The sequence below is a fragment of the Bos javanicus genome, chromosome 11, assembly GCF_032452875.1.
Source record: "Bos javanicus breed banteng chromosome 11, ARS-OSU_banteng_1.0, whole genome shotgun sequence".
NCBI classification, from domain to species: domain Eukaryota; kingdom Metazoa; phylum Chordata; class Mammalia; order Artiodactyla; family Bovidae; genus Bos; species Bos javanicus.
In genome coordinates, this window is record NC_083878.1 from 106,398,207 (window position 1) to 106,417,997 (window position 19,791).

General features: G+C 52.3%; 2 protein-coding genes across 3 annotated transcripts in view; both read right to left on the reverse strand.

Moving 5' to 3' along the window:
• Window positions 1-18,483, reverse strand: DPH7 (diphthamide biosynthesis 7). 2 transcript variants are annotated; one of them, XM_061434320.1, is made up of 8 exons: window positions 18,400-18,483; window positions 17,911-17,998; window positions 16,511-16,602; window positions 15,967-16,139; window positions 11,797-11,866; window positions 11,549-11,614; window positions 11,178-11,350; window positions 1-515 (listed from the first exon to the last, which is right to left on the reverse strand). In XM_061434320.1, exons 1-8 carry the CDS (start codon window positions 18,405-18,407, stop codon window positions 85-87), a joined length of 1,101 nt encoding a protein of 366 aa, XP_061290304.1. In that variant the 5' UTR covers window positions 18,408-18,483; the 3' UTR covers window positions 1-84. The 2 variants fall into 2 exon arrangements, with proteins under 2 accessions (XP_061290304.1, XP_061290303.1); XM_061434319.1 differs by having other exon boundaries at window positions 16,511-16,605.
• The window catches only part of ZMYND19 (zinc finger MYND-type containing 19), a 13,781-nt gene continuing 12,439 nt past the window's right edge, over window positions 18,450-19,791 (reverse strand). Inside the window, exon 7 of the mRNA XM_061434323.1 lies at window positions 18,450-18,533. The gene's annotated coding sequence lies outside the window, so the exon portion shown is untranslated. The remainder of the gene's footprint in view (window positions 18,534-19,791) is intronic.

The following is a 19,791-nucleotide window of genomic DNA, read 5'->3' on the forward strand; positions in this document are numbered from 1 at the left end:
TTCTTAAAGAAGATAAAGATGTACTCAAGTTTTATTTGTGGAAATTGTCTTTACCATGTCAAACCAAGCAAGGTCTTCCCCAGCTCAGATGTTCTCCCACTTCCAGAGGTGAAGAACACGATTATAAAAAGAGCAAGTGGCCAGAAGGTTGATGTCAAAGTCTGCTGCCTCCAGATCCTGGTCGCAGTCACAGATCTTGATCCCTGTAGTAGGCAGCCGGCCATCCTTCTTGTCCTCTGCAGATGGCTGCAGAGGAGCCTCTAGCTTGCTTCCATTCTGGGGTGTGGTGCCACCCACTCCATCACTGTCAGCTAAACACTCTGAGGAGGGTGCTGGTGACGGGTCTGCAACCTTCAGGGTAGGGTCCTGGTCTGCTGTTCTGGCTTCTGGGTCACTGCCAGGGAAGGACGGCTGGGTCTGTGGCAGACGGCAGAAGTAGAGCCAGGACCAGTCGATTCCATATACCAGCGAGTTGGGCAAGGGGCAGGACAGAGAGATGGCTTCCTGTTCTCCCTCTGGAGCGAGATGGGAGGACACAGGAAACTTAGCCAGAGTTAATCTCATCACCCACCCCCAAGAGACCCTGCTGCTGCTACTAAGTCACTTCAGTTGTGTCCGACTCTGTGCGACCCCATAGACGGCAGCCCACCAGGCCCCGCCATCCCTGGGATTCTCCAGGCAAGAACACTGGAGTGGGGTGCCATTTCCTTCTCCAATGCATGAAAGTGAAAGTGAAGTCGCTCAGTCGTGTCCGACTCTTAGTGACCCCATGGACTGCAGCCTACCAGGCTCCTCAGCCCATGGGATTTTCCAGGCAAGAGTACTGGAGTGGGGTGCCATTGCCTTCTCCGCAACAGACCCTGCCCACCCTCAAAGAGAAACTTCCAAGAGCAACCACCGTGTGTCACGCAGAGCACTGCTGAGACACAGACAGACAAGGAGAGAAGGGCAGGCCTTCATCCTGCAGTGAATGTGCTCTGTGTGCCTGAGAGAGGAGGCATCCTGCGCCACGGAGCTCCCATCCAGGGCGCCTGAGGACTCTGAGCCAGACAGAGGGAATGGGGTGTATCAGAAATGAAGGGAACAAGCACACGTGAAGCACACCACAAGGAAAACTTGGTGTGTGTGAGAAACCACACAGGTGTGGATGTGGTGAGTTGTCATCTGGAACTGGCAACATGTCAGAAGTGTCCCGGCACACAGAGCTCCCTTAGAGAGTCTGGATTTGAACTGGGAAAGGAGTCATTCACTGCCTGAGCAGTTGTCCTTGTGGTGAGTTGCTATGGCAACTCTGAAGATGAAGGGCAAGACTGGAAAATGTTAGACCTCGTTCTGGACAGAACATTGCCGAGAAAGGATGAGAAGTGACACGTGACCAGGGAAGACATGATGAGGGCCCCCTGGTGGTCTGTGGTAAAGAACCTGCCTGCCAGTTCGGGGTAAACTGGTTCAGCCCCGGGTCTGGGGGACCCCAAGTGCCGTGGAGCAGCTAAGCCTGTGCGTCGCAACCACTGAGCCCGCGTGCCCTAGAGCCGGTGCCCCGCAGAAAGAGAAGCCCCACAGTCAGAAGCGCCATACAGAGCTAGAGAGGGGCCCTGCTCTCTGCAACCAGAGAAAAGCCTGCACTGTAATGAGGACCTAGCCAAAAATAAACAAATAGAAATTTGAAAAATAAACATGATGCGGTGTCTCCAAATGTGAGCTGGTCAAGGGTCCAGGTCAAGGCTGGGTCCAGGTCAAGGCTGAGGCTGGTAAAAGCAGCTGCAGAAAACTTGTGGCCAGTGAGCTGGGGATGTGAAAACTGGGGATGTGAAAATTGTCACCAGCCGCGTCCCCGGTGTAGGGATCAAGGCCACAACACTCAGAATTGTGGTCAGACTCTGAACCATGACCAGAGTGAGCAGTGAAGAGGAGAGGCCAAAGCTGGCATCAGGAAACAGACCAAGGATACAACCAATGCACCAGAGATCCTCCCCAAGCCAGGGCTTTGCCTGAGCAGAGGAGGCTCCAGAAAGAAGCCCGGTGCCGAGCTCTCCCGGAGAGCAGAGAGGCACCTGGCACCAGCACAGAAGGGAGCTCCAAAGAGACCGCCCTGCCCCTCGCTGTGAACATCTGGGGGCCTGGGAGGCAGGGTCGCTGGCACAGCCAAGGCCCATGACACTTTCACGTCCCACAACCACAGGCAGCGCCCACTCGTGGTCCAGGCAGACACAGAACCCTCCTGCCGCAGGGCAGCACCGCACGGTAACGCGGCATGCCTGCTGCTCAGGGCCACCACAGCAAGAGCTAAGCAAGCACGCTGCGCAGCAGGCGGTCAAAAGGCTCCATGAAGGAGAAGGAGTACAGGCAACACTGACCACAGCTCACGAAACAAAATCAATCGTGGTCAAAAGACAAAAACAGTGTTTCCACCTGGGAAGTTTAAAACCTTCTACTAAACCACACTTGGATAAAAGGGGAAACACAAACTTGAATCACAGAATTTCTTCATAAAAATGAAAGCAGAATCACCACATATCAGAACCTAAAACTGTGCTTAAATCAGAGAATAATTCAGACATAAAAACACTTAATACAAAGCAAAGTAACAAACATAAGTGAATCGTAGTCCCAACTCAAAAGAACTAAGGAGGCAGAAGGAGAGAAACGACAAAGGTAAAAGACGTCGACGAGGTGGAGAGGAGCAACAACGCGGTGATAACGAGAAGTCAAAGCCTCCTTCTTAAAGTGTACACGCTACTAACTGATCGAATTAAGGAGAGAGACACGCATATTTGTGTATTTGTATAACTATACAAAGTAAAACATAATAAAGGGAGTAACTATCAGGAAACTTTGACCCCAGTAGAGACATAAAGCATAAACAAAGCAACTTTGACAGAAAAATATAAAGTTCACACAGAATCATCATTCAAAAATTAATCAGGCCCAGATAGGAGAATTTTCACTGCATCTTGAATATAAAGATAACCCAAATGACATATACATTATTCAAGACATGATAAAATGATAAAAATTTTTTCACATTTTTTGTTTTGATTTTCACATGAACGAAACATAATGCTGATAAATAGCATAAAAAAATTTCACATCATCTTTGAACATTATTGAAAACCCCAAATAAAGTATGCACCAGGATGCAGCACTACACTGAAGAAGACAACCTGTCTTCCAAAGGAGACACACACGTGGTCAAAAGGCACCTGAAAATCATCAGAGAAATGCAGTAAAAATCACAATGAGATATAACTTGACACCTGTCAAAATGGCCATCATCCAAAAGACCACAAACACCACGTTAGGGGGACTGCGGAGGAGAGAGGACTCTCCCACACCGTCAGTGGAAACGTAACTGGCACAGACACTGAAGAATGGCATGGAGGTTCCTCAAGGAACTGGGCATAGGCCTACCAACCACACGATCTAGCAATTCTGTTCCTACGCACATGTCCAAAGAAAGTGAAAAAATTCAAGGACAGGCACCCCAGTGTTCATATGTGCGTATGCCCGACTCTGAGGCCCTACAGACTGTAGCCCACCAGGCTGCTCTGTCCATGGAGTTTTCCAGGCAAGCATACTGGAGTGGGTGACCATTTCCTCCTCCACGGGATCTTCCCGAACCAGGTATGGAACCCACACCACTTGCGTCTCCTGCATTGGTGGGTAGATTCTTTACCACCGCACCACCTGGGAACCCCTCTAATGTTCATACAGACAGAAGGCAGAGATTCATTCAGTCGTGTCCAACTCTTTGCAACCCCACAAACTGTAGCCTGCCAGGCTCCTCTGTCCATAGAATTTTCCAGGCAAGAATACTGGAGTGGGTTGCCATTCCTTTCTTCAGGGGAATCTTCCTGACCCAGGGACTGAACCTGGATATCCCGCATTCCAGGCAGATTCTTTACCATCTGGGCCACCAAGGAAGCCCTCTAATGTTCACAGCAGCATTATTCACAGTCGCAAAGTCAGACATGACTAAGCCGCCAAGCACAGCACAGAGAGCTAGCGGTTACCAGTGAGGAGAGGGGAGGCAGGAGGGCAACATAGAGACAGGGGGTTGAAGATACAAACGATGTGTGTGTGCTCAGTCGCTCACTGTGTCCAACTTTCCGTGACCCCTGGACTGTAGCCCACCAGGCTCCTCTGTGCAGGGGAATTTTACAGGCAAGCATACCAGAGTGGGTTGCCATTTCCTGTTTCAGGGGATCTTCCCGACCCAGGGACTGAACCCACGTCTCTTTTGTCTTTTGCACTGGCAGGCAGATTCTTTACCGCTATGCGATTTGGTAAGCCAAGTTACAAACTAAACTATCATATATAAAATAAATATGCTACAAGGATATATTGCACAGGGACTTCCCCGGTGGTCCAGTGGTTAGGACGCTGTGCTTCCACTGCACGGCGTGCAGGTCCGATCCCTAGTAGGGGAACTGAGTTCCTGCATGACGTGCAACAAACCCACCCCAAAAAAGGATATATTCAAAATATATATATTTGAAATAGATATATTCAGTATATACATGTGAAATACTGGGCTGGATGAAGCACAAGCTGGAATCTAGATTGCCAAGAGACATATCAATAACCTCAGATGTGCAGATGACACCACCCTTATGGCAGAGAGCAAAGAGGAACTAAAGAGCCTCTTGATGAAAGGGAAAGAAGAGAGTGAAAAAGCTGGCTTAAAACTCAACACTCAAAAAACTAAGATCATGGCATCTGGTCCCATCACTTCATGGCAAATAGATGGGGAAACAGTGGAAACAGTGACAGACTTTACTTTCTTGGGCTCCAAAATCACTGCAGTTGGCAAATGCAGCCATGAAATTACAAGATGCTTGCTCCTTGGAAGAAAAGTTATGACAGACCTAAACAGCATATTAAAAACCAGAGACATTATTTTGCTGACAAAAGTCCGTATAGTAAAAGCTATGGTTTTTCCAGTAGTCATGTATGGATGTGAGAGTTGGACCATAAAGAAAGCTAAGAGTCAAGAGCTGATGCTTTTGAACTCTGGTGTTGGAGAAGACTCTTCAGAGTCCCTTGGACTGCAAGGAGATCAAACCAGTCCATCCTAAAAGCAATCAGTCCTGAATATTCATTGGAAGGACTGATGCTGAAGCTGAAATTCCAATATTTTGGCCACCTGATGCAAAGAACTGACTCACTGGAAAAGACCCTGATGCTAGGAAAGATTGAGGGCAGGAAAAGAGGAAGACAGAGGATGACATGGTTGGACAGCATCACCGACTCGATGGACATGAGTTTGAGCATGAGTTGGTGATGGACAGGGAGGCCTGGCGTGCTGCAGTCCATGGGGTCGCAGAGAGTCAGACACGACTGAGCGACTGAACTGAACTGTGCAACACAGAGAGTACAGCCAAAATTTTATAGTAACTATAAACAGAGTATCACTCTTAAAAATTGTGAATCACTATATTATATATCTGAAACATAATATTGTAACTTAACCATACCTCAATAAAAGAAAATTTTTTTAATTAAAAAAAAAAACTACTTTGACAACTAAAACAAAACAAAACCATAACCAAGTGTGATTTATTCCAGGAATATATATTCCATATTAGAAAATCCATAAACAAAATTTACTATATAAATATATTCAAGGAGAAAAATAATACAGTTCAACAGATAGTATAAAAGCATTTGACAAAAAAAAAATCAACAATTCCTGATTTTAAAAATACTCAAGAAAACAGAAATTGATGAATACTAAGGACAGGCGGCTCAGACGTGAAGAGTCTGCATGCGATTAAGAGACCCAGGTCCGATCGCTGTGTTGGATAGATGCCCTGGGGATGGGAATGGCTCCCCACTCCAGTGCTCTTGCCTGGAGAACCCCATGGACAGAGGAGCCTGGCAGACTGCAGCCCAGGGGCTGCAAAGATTCAGACACGACTGAATGACTAACACTTTCACTTTTCTTTCAAGGACACACTTTGCTGCTGAGTCGCTTCAGTCGTGTCCGACTCTGTGCGACCCCATAGATGGCAGCCCACCAGGCTCCCTCGTCCCTGGGATTCTCCAGGCAAGAACACTGGAGTGGGTTGCCATTTCCTTCTCCAATGCAGGAAAGTGAAAAGTGAGAGTGAGGTCGCTCAGTCGTGTCCGACTCTTGGCGACCCCATGGACTGCAGCCTCCCAGGCTCCTCCGTCCATGGGATTCTCCAGGCAAGAGTACTGGAGTGGGGTGCCATCATGGGAACTAGCAGGGCCCCTCTTCAAGGTCAGGAATAAGGCAAGATGTCCTCCACTCTTTTTTAAAATTGTACTGGAGACACCAGTAAATGAAGTTAAATGAGAAAATAACTAAAGGCATTTAATTTGGAAAATAAAGAATAAAACTCTTACTTTTTGCAGATGACACAATATTTACTTGCAAAACCCAAGGAATCAATAGCAAAACTAACGGAAACACACGTTTATATTGGCAGAATATGAAACTACCAACAAAAAAACCAACAGCGTTCAAATAGACAATAATGTAGTTAGAAGATACAATGAAAAGAATGCCCGCCTACAAGAGCAACAAAAACGTTACATCACTGAGAGATAGAGTTAACAAGAAATGTGCAACGAATGCACACAGAAGAAAAGTCAGTTCTTGTGGACTGGTTCAAAACTGGAAAAGGAATACAACAGGCTATATATTGTCACCCTGCTTATTTAACTTATATGCAGAGTACATCATGTGAAATGTTGGATTGCATGAATCACAAGCTGGAATCAAGACTGCCAGGAGAAATATCAACAACCCCAGGGATGCACATGACACCACCGTGAAGGCAGAAAGTGAAGAGAAACTCAAGAGCCTCTAGATGAAGGTGAAAGAGTTGAGTGAAAAAGCTGGCTTAAAACTCAACATTCGAAAAACTAACATCATGACATCTGGTACCATCACTTCATGGCAAATAGATGGGGAAACAATGGAAACAGTGAGAGATTTTATTTTCTTGAACTCCAAAATCACTGCTGATGGTGACTGTAGCCATGAAATTAAAAGACACTTGCTCCTTGGAAGAAAAGCTATGACAAACCTAAACAGTGTATTAAAAGGATGAGACATCACTTTGCCAACAAAGGTCCATATAGTCAAAGCTATTGTTTTTCCAGTAGTCACACTGGATCATGAAGAAGGCTGAGCATCAAAAATTGATGCTTTTGAATTGTGGTGCTGGAAAAGACTCTTGAGAGTCCTTTGGACTGCAAGGAGATCAAACCAGTCAATCCTAAAGGAAATCAACCCTAAATGTTCATTGGAAGGACTGCTGCTGAAGCTGAAGCTCCCATACTTTGGCCACCTGATGCCAAGAGCTGACTCACTGGAAAAGACCCTGATGCTGGGAAAGATTGAGGGCAGGAGGGGAAGGGGATGACAGAGGATGAGATGGTTGGATGGCATCACCAACTCAATGAACAAGTTTGAGCAAACTCCGGGAGATAGTGAAGGACAGAGGAGCCTGGCGTGCTGCAATCCATGGGATTACAGAGAATCAGACATGACTTAGCGAATGAACAACTACAAAAAGATACAAGAACAGATCTGAACAAATGGAAAGGTAGCCCTTTTCTTGAATAAGATCCTAGATGACAAATAAGTCAGTTGGGAAGTTAATTTGTATTTAACGCAATCCCTATAAAAAAACCAATAAACATTTTTTTCTGGGACAAGCTAAGTTGATACTAAGTTCAAACGTAAGAATAGTCAGGAAGCCCTTGAGAAAGACCTAGAGGAGGCAGGCAGCCCACTCTAACAAATGCACTGAATGTTTCCATGGTTGAAGAGCAGGTGTGAACACACTGAGACGGCCGGGGGGCAGAAGAGAAGACAAGAAGTGCAGGGTCCATTCGGGAAGTGCCTGCACACGAGAGCCGGTGTCTCGAGTCAGTGGGGGTAGGGGTGGGGGGGGACGGGGTTTCCGGCAACAGTGTCGGGACAGTCCCAAACACCACACAGGAGGACTTGGATCAAAATCCTAATTGTAGAAAGATGACATCCGACATGTATGAGAAAACACTGATGAGTTCCTTTAGAACCTGGCTGTCTTTTTAACTAAGATTCAAAAATCTAGACTCAATGAAAAAAACCTATAAATTTAATTACACTTAAAAAAAAACCCAACTTTTGTATGGGAGGAAAAACACTATACGCAAAATCAAGGTAAGAAACAGAAAAATTATTTCCAACGTAAACCAAAGACTAAGGGCTGATGCCACTAATACAGCGGGCTGATACACAGGAGCTCTTTAAACCAAGGGAGAAAAGACCCGAAGTCAGAGAGAAAGACAAGCAAAACACAATTAAGAAAAACAGGAATACAAAACCAGCCCTTCAGGCAAGCGAAAATATATTCAGTTTCACTCCTAATTAGGGACATGCAAATTTCAACTACTGTGCGATGTTATTTCACACCCGTCAGATGCAGAATTCCAAAACTGACGACACATTCTGCTGGCAATGCTGCGGGGAAGCAGGCTTCTCATCCGCGGCTGGTGAGATGGTGAAATCAGGCAGATAACAGTCTATGAACCCTGCAATCCCACATCTAGGCAGTAACCCTAAAGATACACCTCCAACAAGCAGAAACACATACGCAAAACAACATATTGAAGCATTCCTTGTAATTATAATATATTAGAAATAACCCAAATAATCATATAGAAAACTGGAAGAAAAAACTAGAGTATACCCACTAAATGGAGTGCTATACAACTTAAAAAAACCAAACAAACTCTATGAACCAAGAAGGAGTGATTCGCAGGATGTGCTTTAAAAGTGAAGTGAACAAAACATGAATTTATACAGAATATCTTTTCCGTACCAAAGGAGAAGTATGGATATATAAACATACACACTAATTTTTGCAAAAAGACACAGATTTGTAACCCTAGGCTGACGGACAGGCTGCCTGCCAGAGGTGATGGCAGCTGTGTGAGAAGAGGTCTGGCCTGCGTGTAGCTGTTCAGCTGCTCAGTCGTGTCTGACTCTGACCCCACGGACTGCAGTGCCCCAGGCCTCACTGCCCTTCACTACCTCCTGGAATCTGAGCATGCCTTTTAACACATTTTTTTTTCTTTTTTTGGCTGCACCTTGGCACGCAGGATCTTTGCTTCCCAGTCAGGGATTGAGCCTACGCCTCCAGCAGTGGAAGCACGGGGTCTTAAGCAGCGGACCACCCGGGAAGTTCCTAGTGTAGTTTTCTTTTCTAGAACACTGTGAATGTTCTTACACACTCAAAACCAAAATTAAATCAATGAGAAGGAATAAAAACATTCTTTAAAAAAAGAAACGAACCTAACTGTACTGCAAATATAACTGCCATACAGAAGGACAAAACAACTCTAATCCAAGTAAACTGTGAACACAGCACAGTGACTAAATCAAACTAATGGAACACAGAATGGCAGGAGCGTCGGACCCACTGAATGTGCAGGTTTGCTTGAGGTGTGGCACCAACAGCGCTCCACAAGCTGGGGCACACGAGTCCAGACTTGCTGGGAGCCCGGGAGATGCAGAACAGGGCAGCAGAGAAAGCCGTGCTGCTGCAATGAGCTAGAGGTGTCAGCATGAACTCATGTTCTGACACACACGCGTGTACACACATAAACCCACACACACAGCTACAGAAGCATGAGCACACGTGTATATACAAACGTGTACATGCGCGTGTCTGTGCAGGCATGCAGACGCACATACACATATGTGTACACACACTCGCTATTAAGAGGATCCAGGACTTCCTGGAAAAGCAGCTTGTCCAGGGTGTGGAGAGGGAGAGCCAAAATGAGCCCAGAGTGACCAGCCCGGCGCCACTCAACCACATGCCCAAAAGAAACATCAGCAATAAAGGGACACAGTGGCATCTCGTGGCTGCTGACCCCTCACTCGGAGGGCAGAGCGCCTCTTCCAGGAGCCCCAACACCAGCGCATAACCCGCAGTGCATACGCTGCGGACACACAGCCGTGGGCAGGCTGACAGCAAACAGCACCCCTGAGGAAGCGTGAGCACCTCTCCTAGGGTCAGACGACGGAGGCTTTAAAACGAATGTTATTAGAGATAAACAGGGACATCCTGTAATGAGAGGAGTCAACAAGTCAGGAAAACACAGAAGCACGACCACACATATACACAGCTAACAAGCCCCCAAGTCTCTGAAACAAAAACTGACAGAAACGAGGGAGGAACAGACTTAAATCAGCAACGACCGCTCAAGCAACTGTGGTCCAGTTACCAGAGGAGCAGGACTGCAGACACTGACTGCCCACTTTGAGAAATGAACGACTGGACACAGCAACAAGAGCAGACAGTGGGCCCTCCCCCGCCGGGACAGGGCACACGGCCCTCCCCGGACGGACCACAGACAGGCCACAGTGAGTCCCAGGGACCCTAAAACTCCAATCAGTGACAGAGATTCAGGATGCTCTCAAAAACGTGCAAATTTAACAGCACACTACAAGGTAACCATTGAGTCAAAGAAGAAATCGCAAAGTTGGAAAATACTTTTTGAGATGAACGAAAATAAAAATACAACATACCAAACTCATGGGACACAGTGAAAGCAGTGTTTAGAAGGCAATCCATCACTGTAACTCCTACACTGAGAGAAAGAGAGGGCAGAGAACTGCCACAGCATCCACGGGACAAAGGGCGGCAACACGCAGGAGCAGAGCCAAGGGCTCAGATGAGTGAAGCCTGGAGGCCACCGCCGGCGGACATGGTCGGGAACGTGCAGGGGCGCGGGCTCCTACGGAGGAGGGGACACGACCCCGGCGGGGATGCGGGGCAAGAGCGGGGTGGGGCTTCGAGAGAAGAAAACGTGAGGGACCCCTGGTGAGAGGAAGGCCAGTCCGCCTGCCGGTCGGGGCCCTGCTGGGTTCTGCCTGGAGCAGGAGAAGGAACCGGGCAGCAGCTGAAGCGGTCTGGAACGCAGGCCGCAGAGCCCGAACTGTCAGCAGTGGTGACCACCCCGTAGGCCCCGCTGGGGCTGGGCGTCGCTGGGTGCAGAGGCACCCAGGTAACGGAGCCGGTCAGGCGAGGACCGCAGTTAGAGAGCAGTGGCCGAAGCTGAGGCTCTGGAGTCACCCTCATGGCAAGGCCGGGGAACGTGTCAGGACAGAGGAGGAGCCTGGTGGGCAGGGGCATGGAACCGCTCACCTGCTGCCATCTGGTAGTTGATGATCGTAAAGCCGCCGTGCATGCAGGCCGCCAGGAGCAGGTCGCGCTGGAACGGGTGCCACTTGAGCCTCCACACCCCTCCCTGCATGGGCACATCCGCCAGTGGCTGCCGCAGGCTCCGCGTGTCCCAGAGGAGAACATGCTCGTCGTAGCTGAAACCCACAGATCTCAACCAGCGTGCGGCGAAGCGGGGCTCCGCGGGCAGGACACGCCTCGAAGGAGACCCGGCCCCACCCCTCCAGGACACAGTCCCTCCCTGAGCCCCCGATGCCCACACTCTGGTTCAAAGAGCGGGCTGGTCAGACACCACAGCAGCCACAGGGGGAATCGGTGCCACAGCCGGGACTCACCTTCCTGTGGCCAAGACGTTCTCACGGTGGGGGCTGCTCTGGATGCTGCACACGCCCATGGAGTGTCTGCAGGCGGTGGGGGGGTGGTGAGCAGGTGCCCTGCAGCTCCCCAACAGAAGCCCGGGGTGGGCGCGGCGGGGTAAGGGCTGAGCAAGTGCCCCGCAGCTCCCCAACAGAAGCCCGGGGTGGGGGGCTAAGCAGGCAGAAGCGGGGCGGGGCAGGGGGGGGCTGGCCCCACGAGGACTTGCCTGCGGCTGCTGAAGGCAGCAGTGTCGGGCATCCTGGTGTCCCAGCCCTTCAGGAGGCCATCGTCCCCACCTGCAGGGAAATGGAAACCGCCCCCGCTGGCCAGGAGGCACGCTGAGGACGGGCACCGGCCGCTTCTCAGGGCGCGATCACGTCTGTGAGGGTGTTCCCACACAGGCACGCGAGCCCCAGAGGCAGCCAGCTGTGCCACCACCATGCCTTCACACGCTGTGGGGAAGAAGGGGAAGACGGGGGCCACACCCGCAGAAGGGCACACAAAGGCACGGGGGCAGAGCGACCAGCCACACGGACTCAACCCTTCCGGCTCCTGCCGCCTGGAGCCAGCGTGGCCACATCCGAGCGCTCGGAGCAGACGTGTCTGCAGGAGGCTCCGCAGATGCCTGCAACTGGCGACACATCTCCGTGTGTTTTAAAGAGAAAGGTCCCTGGTAACCTCGCAGGAAAAGGGCTTCTTTTGAGGAAACTGAAGCGACAGAAACAAGAGGGGAGTCGGTGCCCTGACGCACAGCCAGTCTTTGAAGAAAAGCAACACCGAGAGAGAAGGGCACAGCGTCCTGAAGGAAGACGGGCATAGAGGATGGAAAGGAGCAAACCAACCACATAGCCAACCGCGCTGAACGCAGCGCTCCTCCACCGTCTTCCACCCACCGCCCACCACCCGTCCACCAGCACTTCCTGGGCGCACCACAGACGGGGACGGCGGTGAACGTGACCTGTGTCCTTGGACCAGCAGAAGCCACCATCCCGGCACTGAGCTGTGGGTGAGCCTCAAATACAAGCTGCCATTCCATGGCAGATCCGTAAAGAGAACTGGCTCTGGTTTCTTTACACTCCGGGCTCCCTTCTCTCACACTCCACGTGCTCCACCAGGAGCTCCTACTGATCGACCTTCACGCAGCAGTTTCCCACCCTTCCTCCTCTCCACTGCCCCCACCTCATCCCTCCCCTGCATACAGTAGGTCTCTAACCCACACCCTCACCCCCCTGCAGTCTACACTCAACACAGTAGCTAAGGCTGTTGTCCAATCACTAAGTCGTGTCCGACTCTCTGTGACCCCATGGACTGCAGCATGCCAGGCTCCTCTGTCCTCCACTATCCCCTGGAGTTTGCTCAGATTTATGCCCAGAGTCAGTGATGCTGTGCAACCATCTCATCCTCTGCCGCCTCCTCCTCCTTCTGCCTTCAGTCTTTCCCAGCATCAAGGTCTTTTCCAGTGAGTCAGCTCTTCGCATCAGGTGGCCAAAGTATTGGAGTTTCAACTTCAACATCAGTCCTTCCAATGAATATTCAGGACTGATTTCCTTTACGATGGACTGGTTGGATCTCCTTGCTGTCCAAGGGACTCTCAAGAGTCTTCTCCAACACCACAGTTCAAAAGCACCAGATTGTTGGTGCTCAGCCTTCATGGTCCGACTTTCACATCCACATGCACACATGACCACTGGAAAAACCACAGCTTCGACTATACGGACCTCCGCTGGCAAAGTGACACCTCTGCTTTTCAGTACGCTGTCCTTCCAAGGAGCAGGTGTCTTAGTTCCGTGGCCGCAGCCACTGTCTGCAACAATTCTGAAGCCCAAGAAAATAAAGTCTGTCACTGCTTCCCCTTTTGTCCCCCATCTATTTGCCAGGAAGTGATGGGCCCAGAGGCCATGATCTTTGCTTTTTGAATGCTGAGTTTTATGCCAGCTTTTTTACTCTTCTCTTTCACCTTCATCAACAGCCTCTTTAGTTCCTCTTCATTTTCCTTCGTTAGAATGATAAGGATCCTCTTAAATTTTAAAATGTTACGTCAGGAAACATTCCTCTGTCCAACACCCCACAATGGCTCCCTTCCACTCTGAGCAAATGCCGGCGTGCTCCCGGGGCCTCAGCCAGCGCCCTGTCTCCGTGACCCCTTGCCTCCTGTTCCATACTAACTACGTGAGACACACAGGCTCCACAGCAGGACAGTCTGTGCCACCCGCGGCACCCGATACCCGTGCCTGTCCCACCTGCCTCCTTCCAAAGTGTATTCACCACCAAGCACGTTATACTCAGCATTCCCTGTCTGTCTCCACCAAGCACTGGAAGCTCAGTGAAAGCAGGGACTTGGTTTTCCTCACAGAAATCACAGTCCCAAGCCCCTGGGACAGTGCTCGGCATGTGGCAGGTGCTCAACAGACACTTGTTGGATGAATGAATTGATCCCGAATTGTTAAAACATTGTCTCACTCCACTGTGGCTTGAATTAACTAAGCCTCAAGGCAGAAGAATTAATCCATGAACAAGAGCTCAAAAAATCAAGTCTTTACTGTTCTCCCTGAGTCTGTTCAAGGGTGCAACAGCAAAAACTCCAGAAAAGATCTCCTTTCTGGGGAAAATAAGCATTAAACACAAAATCATAAGTGGTCTGAGGACATCCCTGACTGTCCAGTGGTTAAGAATCTGCCTTGCAATGCAGGGGATGCAGGTTCGATCACTGTCAGGAAATTAAGATCCCATGTGCCTTGTGATGTGACAGAAAATTAATACATAGGATGAGGACAGTGCCATGAGACCAATGGCGAGGGACTGAACATACAGTGTTTCTAAAGACAAGAGTTTAAGCTGGGCCCTGCCAGAGAAGTAGAATTAACCTGTGAAAAATTAAACTAAGATTAGAGAAAACATAGAAGAGTTGAGGAAAAGAAAACTAAGAGCAAGGAAGAATCACTCAAAACAGGGCCAGCCAGGTAGGCAGAAACCCAGTCACATAAGACCCGGGGCCCTGCTGGGTACCCTGGGTGGGAGCTGCAGAAGGCTCAGAACCGCGCGAGCAAGAAACTCATGTGTTCAACCACCTGCTCTATCCTTGAATGGGAGGCTGGGCAGGAGAGGTTGAGCAAAAACAGGCCACTGCTCGGTGCTCTGCCGTGACCACAGCATGGGACCGTAGTCCTGACAAGCAGAAAGAGAGTAAGAGAGATACAGCAAATTCTGAGAAATGCTCAGAAGACAAAACCAAGACACAGACTCTCAGAAGGGGTGAGTGGACAGAGACATCTGATTTGGGTGCCCCCGGACCCTGTCCCGGGGCGCAGGGCGTGGCAGGGCCACACGGGAGCACAGGCATGGCCGGAGCCCGCGGAGGGAAGCGCTGGCGAGCACCCCAGCATGAGCGCGGGGAGCTGGCAAGACAACGCAGCCAGAGCTCAGAAGAAAGGTCTGCTCCCAGCGCAGTGTCTGTGGAGACTCCGTAACGGAGTCAGGAGAGCGACAACGCAGAGCGAGAAGAGGACGCAGGCGGGACCACGAGCGCGCTGGCACGGGAGGAGCCCGCGGAGCAGAGGGCAGGCTGGCGCGGGACAAGCACGGAGCCAAGGCGGGGCTGGCGCAGGATGAGCCCGCGGGGCGGAGGGCGGGCTGGCGCAGGAGGAGTGCGGAGCAGAGGGCGTGCTGGCGCGGGCCGAGCCCACGGGGCGGAGGGTGCATGGCTGCAGGGAGAAGCGGCGCCTGGACTGCGCAGCCTCGACGCCCGGGAGGGATGCGGGGTACGACCAGGCAGGCCCGTGGACCTGCTCCCTGGGCTGGGCAGCGCGCTGTTCCTCCACACGAGGCTCCGGGGCCGCACCGCTCGTGGTGAGCGTGGCATGCCACCGGCACCCAGACAGGAGACAAGGCCTCGGCTGCTCTCCGGCCTCTGCGGGTTCCGCAGCCCTCAGCCGTCTTCCCTCAGAGCCCCGTGCCCTCCGAGGTCATCAGGGTGGAAGGGGCTCCCGGTGCCCACGTCACCACCCTGTCCACACGCGCCACGCACAGCACCAGGAAGCCCGTCTTCCCTGCCGCCGGCCTGACCTGGGAAGGAAGCCGTTCCAAAAGGGCACAGGCAAGCCTAAGACCCAACATGACAGCTCAGCACTGACCCAGACGACCGGGCAGCAAGCAAGGGTCTCCAACAGGACTTCTGAAGGAGAGCGAGGACCCCTCCCAGGGAATGAGTGTCGGGGGAGCTTCCACAGGGGAGCAGCGCCACCCGAGAGCCCGCGGTACCTGGGCAAACTGCGCTTCGCTCTCCAAGGACAGCTCCATGAGCACCAGCTCAGCCTCTGCCCCGTGACCTGCATCGCCTCTGCTCCCTCCCGTCCCTCACCCTCAGCAAGTCTTCAGGGGGGCGCTCAGCGGAGGATACCTGAGTACACGACTTCCGTCTGCCAGTAATTGAAAGCAGCAACCCAGGCCTCGAACTGATGGGCCCGCCAGGTGACCACGGCCTGCAATCCGGGCCCCGCCTCGCGGATCTTCAGGAGGTGGAGCTGCCCTTTGGAGTCGCTGCTAATGATTTTCAAGGGCTGGTCACTGGCCCTGGACACAGGGAACCAATGGAGAATCTGGCTGAAATCGATTCACTGCCCTAAACTCCTCACCTCTTGTGGTTCCCAAGCAGGGACACTTTATGCCTCCAAGACACAGCAGAGAGAGGCTCTCCAGGCCCTGGTATGTGAACAAGCTTCCTAAGAGGCTTGCCTGGGCAGAAACCGAAGCTGCCATGAGCTTGTCAAAATAAACTAGGGTCAGCTTCCCCTGGTGAAAACATGCTCCCTTTTTCTTTCAAGATAAGGACTGGCAGTGACACTCCCAGGCGTGACAGCCACAGTCACAGCCAGCAAGGTGGCTTTCCTTCGGTCTCTCACACGAAATAGCCAAGACTCCGGCCCGCCACCACCGGCCCTCACCTTCCAGCCTTCCCAGTGGACCAGTCCAAGGACAAGGCCAGACACTGCTCTTCCAGGGCCAAGCGCGAGCAGGGCTGTAGCGTCCAAGCGTCCTGCTGGAGAGAAGGGGGCCATCACAGGGGAACGAGCGGCCCCGGCACACGGAGGAGGCCACTGTCTACTCCAGGGGACGTGTGTCTTCAGGCACCCTGCGGAGCAGAGCCTGAGAACACTGCCCAACCAGCTCCAGGAGTCCTCATCGCTGAAGGAGGGCCTGCCCACACACAAGACCTCAGGGGAAGCGGGTCTCTCTGCTGCCCAAGCCCTCCTGGAGACTAGCTGCAAGCCCTCCTGGAGACTAGCGCAGCACCCACGCAGCCTCTTGGAAGCACTGCTGCTGTGGGTTCCCATCGCCCAGGGCCTCCAGGGACAAGACAAAGGGAACTTTCCCCGGACTCGCTTCGCCCGGACACAGCCAGCCATGGAAATGCCGTTTCCCTGGGCTTGACTCTATCTGCAGGGTCCCAGAAGCTGTGCTGTCTCCTGGGTTTTCCTATTCTTGCCTCCAGCTCTGGTTCTGAGCCCAGTCCTCCTCAGGCATTCCTGCCATCTTTCCTGAGACAGGGCCACTGCTCTCAGCAGGTCTGAAGCAAGGCCGCCCTCACCAGCGCTCAGCACCGTGGACAGCTGGACCTGCTCCAAGGCCCACTCGCAGCGCCTGCATCAGCGCCTCCCCCTCCACTCCCCTCGCCCACTGAGTCAAGACATGGTCAGGGGTCTTTCTTTCACCTGTTCCCGTCCCCCAACATGTGGGCATTTTACAAATGTGTGATGTGGGATTGCTGTCAGATGCCTGGGGGACAACACATCACTAAGTTGCTCAGCCGTGTCCGCCTCTTTGTGACTCCATGGAGTAGTCTGCCAGGGTCCTGTCCATGGGCTTGTCCAGGCAAGAAAATTGAAGTGGGTTGCCATGCCCTCCTCCAGGGGATCTTCCTGACCCAGGAATCAAACCCACATCTCCTGAACTGCAGGCGGATTCCTTACCCACTGAGCCGTGTTTGGGGAAGCCCAGAGAAATCCTATGCTCTCTTAATTACAGATGATAAACACCACTTCGACCCAGGAAACACTGCTCTTCCTGCCCCAGCACCGTCAGCCCAAGAATGCTGGCCCAGGCTTTCCTAACAGGGTGTTCACGTCCCTTGTCAGGTTAAAGGACCTGCCTGTTGCTTCAGCTTCTCTGCTGGTGACACACAAAGTGTCTTCCTCCTGGAGTTAGATGTAGAACCCATGAACTTAAGAGACTGTGTGCTACTTTAGAACATTTCACGATAAAGGTCACCACTGAACAGATCGTCTCAGCACAGCCTCCCTCCATGTTCCTTGCACCCCTCATGAAGCCTGGCCCAGTCACTGACCTCAGATGGTAACAAGCGGAGGAGCTCTATGGACCCAGAAGCATCTGCCACACCCAAGAGGGGATGGCCAGCCACTGGAACGTGACACCTAGGAGAGAATGCACGTGCCGCTCAGAACACAGGATGTGCCTGGGGTACAGAACGACAGGCACCCCCGTGACTCACTGCTATAGATTTCAGCTCCAAAGCCAGTTTGGAGCCTACAGTTCTGTTCCTACAAGATCCTCCAGTTTATGAAGCAGAAAATCAGCACTGCTTCCCAGACAGACCAACAGTACCTGTACAGCTTGGAAACTGAAAGAGGAAATGAGCCCCAAGTTACAGCAGCCTCCACAGGCAGGAAAGACAGGACAGGAGAGAAATGAACCCCAACTTAATGCAGATGCCTCCCTGTCTTGTTTAAGGCCGCCAGGCATCAGGCTCCTCTGACTAAACAATCAGGTTTTCATGACAAATTCCAACCAAGGGGAACTGTTACCAAACGTGTACCATTTCATGTCCAGGATCGCAGAAGTATCTCTTCTTTGGACCTCAACCAGGGGGCAAGGAGACCTGTCCTCATTCCAACTATACAGGTAGAGACGACCCAAACGAATTGGAGGCTCGTCAACATCCAGTTCACTCTACAAAAAAATGCAGATATGTTCTCTGAATACCTTAACACACACTGAGGAACCCAAAGGATGGGAAAAGGGACAGAGAAAGAACAGGTTTGCCAAGACCCGGGAACTCGGATTTTCTGAGCTGGAGTCTTTTCTCTTGTAAGTGATTACCGAGTAGTTGGATTAGGATACAATGTGTCTTCTGAAGGGGCCAACAGAAAGGAGCTGTGGTTCGGATTCCCATGGGACACAGTTTGCCTGCCTAGGACGGTCCCAGTGCCAGCTTTCACTCTTAAAAATGTTTAGGTTTGGATCCGCATAAGTGGATGCCTTCAAGGCTTTAGGTAGAGCTCCTATGACATCCCCTTTTCTCTTTGCTCTAGACTTCACCCATAACCTGGCCAGCCTCACCGCTGCAGACCAGAGGGGTCTCGATGCTCGCGGTCGGCTCTGCCTCTCACTCGCCCTTCCCCAGAGGAGGTCGTGTCGGGGACTCTAGCCGCTTGGGAACGGCCACCTGGGGCCGCAGACCGCCCGAGGCCCGAGGCCAGGAGGCCCGCGCACCTGGCACTCCCCGTCGGCGGGCCGGTCCTCCGGCTTCCACAGCTGGTAGGTGCCGCACGCCAGCAAGTGCCTGCAGCCGGCCAGCGGGCACCACTCTACCGAGTCCACGGTGTGCTCCGTGTCCACAGCCTGCAACAGCTGGACTCGGCCGTCGGCCCCCGCACACCCGGAGGACGCGGCGGCGGCCGTGGTGGCGGGTAGCGCGCGGCAGAGGCGGAGTAAGGTACCCACGTTGACAGCGCGGAGCGCGGGCGCTTTGCGACAGGAGCCGCCCAGCCGGGTGGACGGCACTGCTTCCACTTCCGCCGTCTACGCCAGGCCTCTTCCGGGGAGGGACTTCCTGCCCCACTGACATCCCCGCGAGGCCGCGACCCCTGCTGGCCGGCAGATCTCAACCCGCCCCACGTTCCCCGTGCGGCGGCGAGGCCGGCCTGGGACTGGGCACGGAGTCACCTGAGGGCTGGACTCTGAAAGGGGAGCAGAGTCCAGGGTCTGACCCAAAGAGCCTGGGCACAGGCTCCCCTCCCTCTCCCTGGTCACGTCCACCGCAGGGAGCTAGCTGCCTGTGCGCAGTAAGTGCAGCGCATCTGTGGACGCAGAATCCTGCCAGGACAGCAGAGAATGGAGACAGGGTGGGCCCCAGGGCCCAACGATGAGCAGGAAGGTGAACAGAGGACATGGAGAAAAGACAGTGTCTGAGCTCCAGGGGCAGGTG

What these genes read in the sequence shown, in the direction of transcription:
- DPH7 (XM_061434319.1), bottom strand. An exon ending in TCCGCTTGTTACCATCTGAG is followed by an intron (nt 16,606 to 17,910) that starts GTCAGTGACTGG and finishes CCTTCTCTCCAG; the next exon opens with CAGGACGCTTGGACGCTACA. An exon ending in CAACTACCAGATGGCAGCAG is followed by an intron (nt 516 to 11,177) that starts GTGAGCGGTTCC and finishes ATCTCGCTCCAG; the next exon opens with AGGGAGAACAGGAAGCCATC.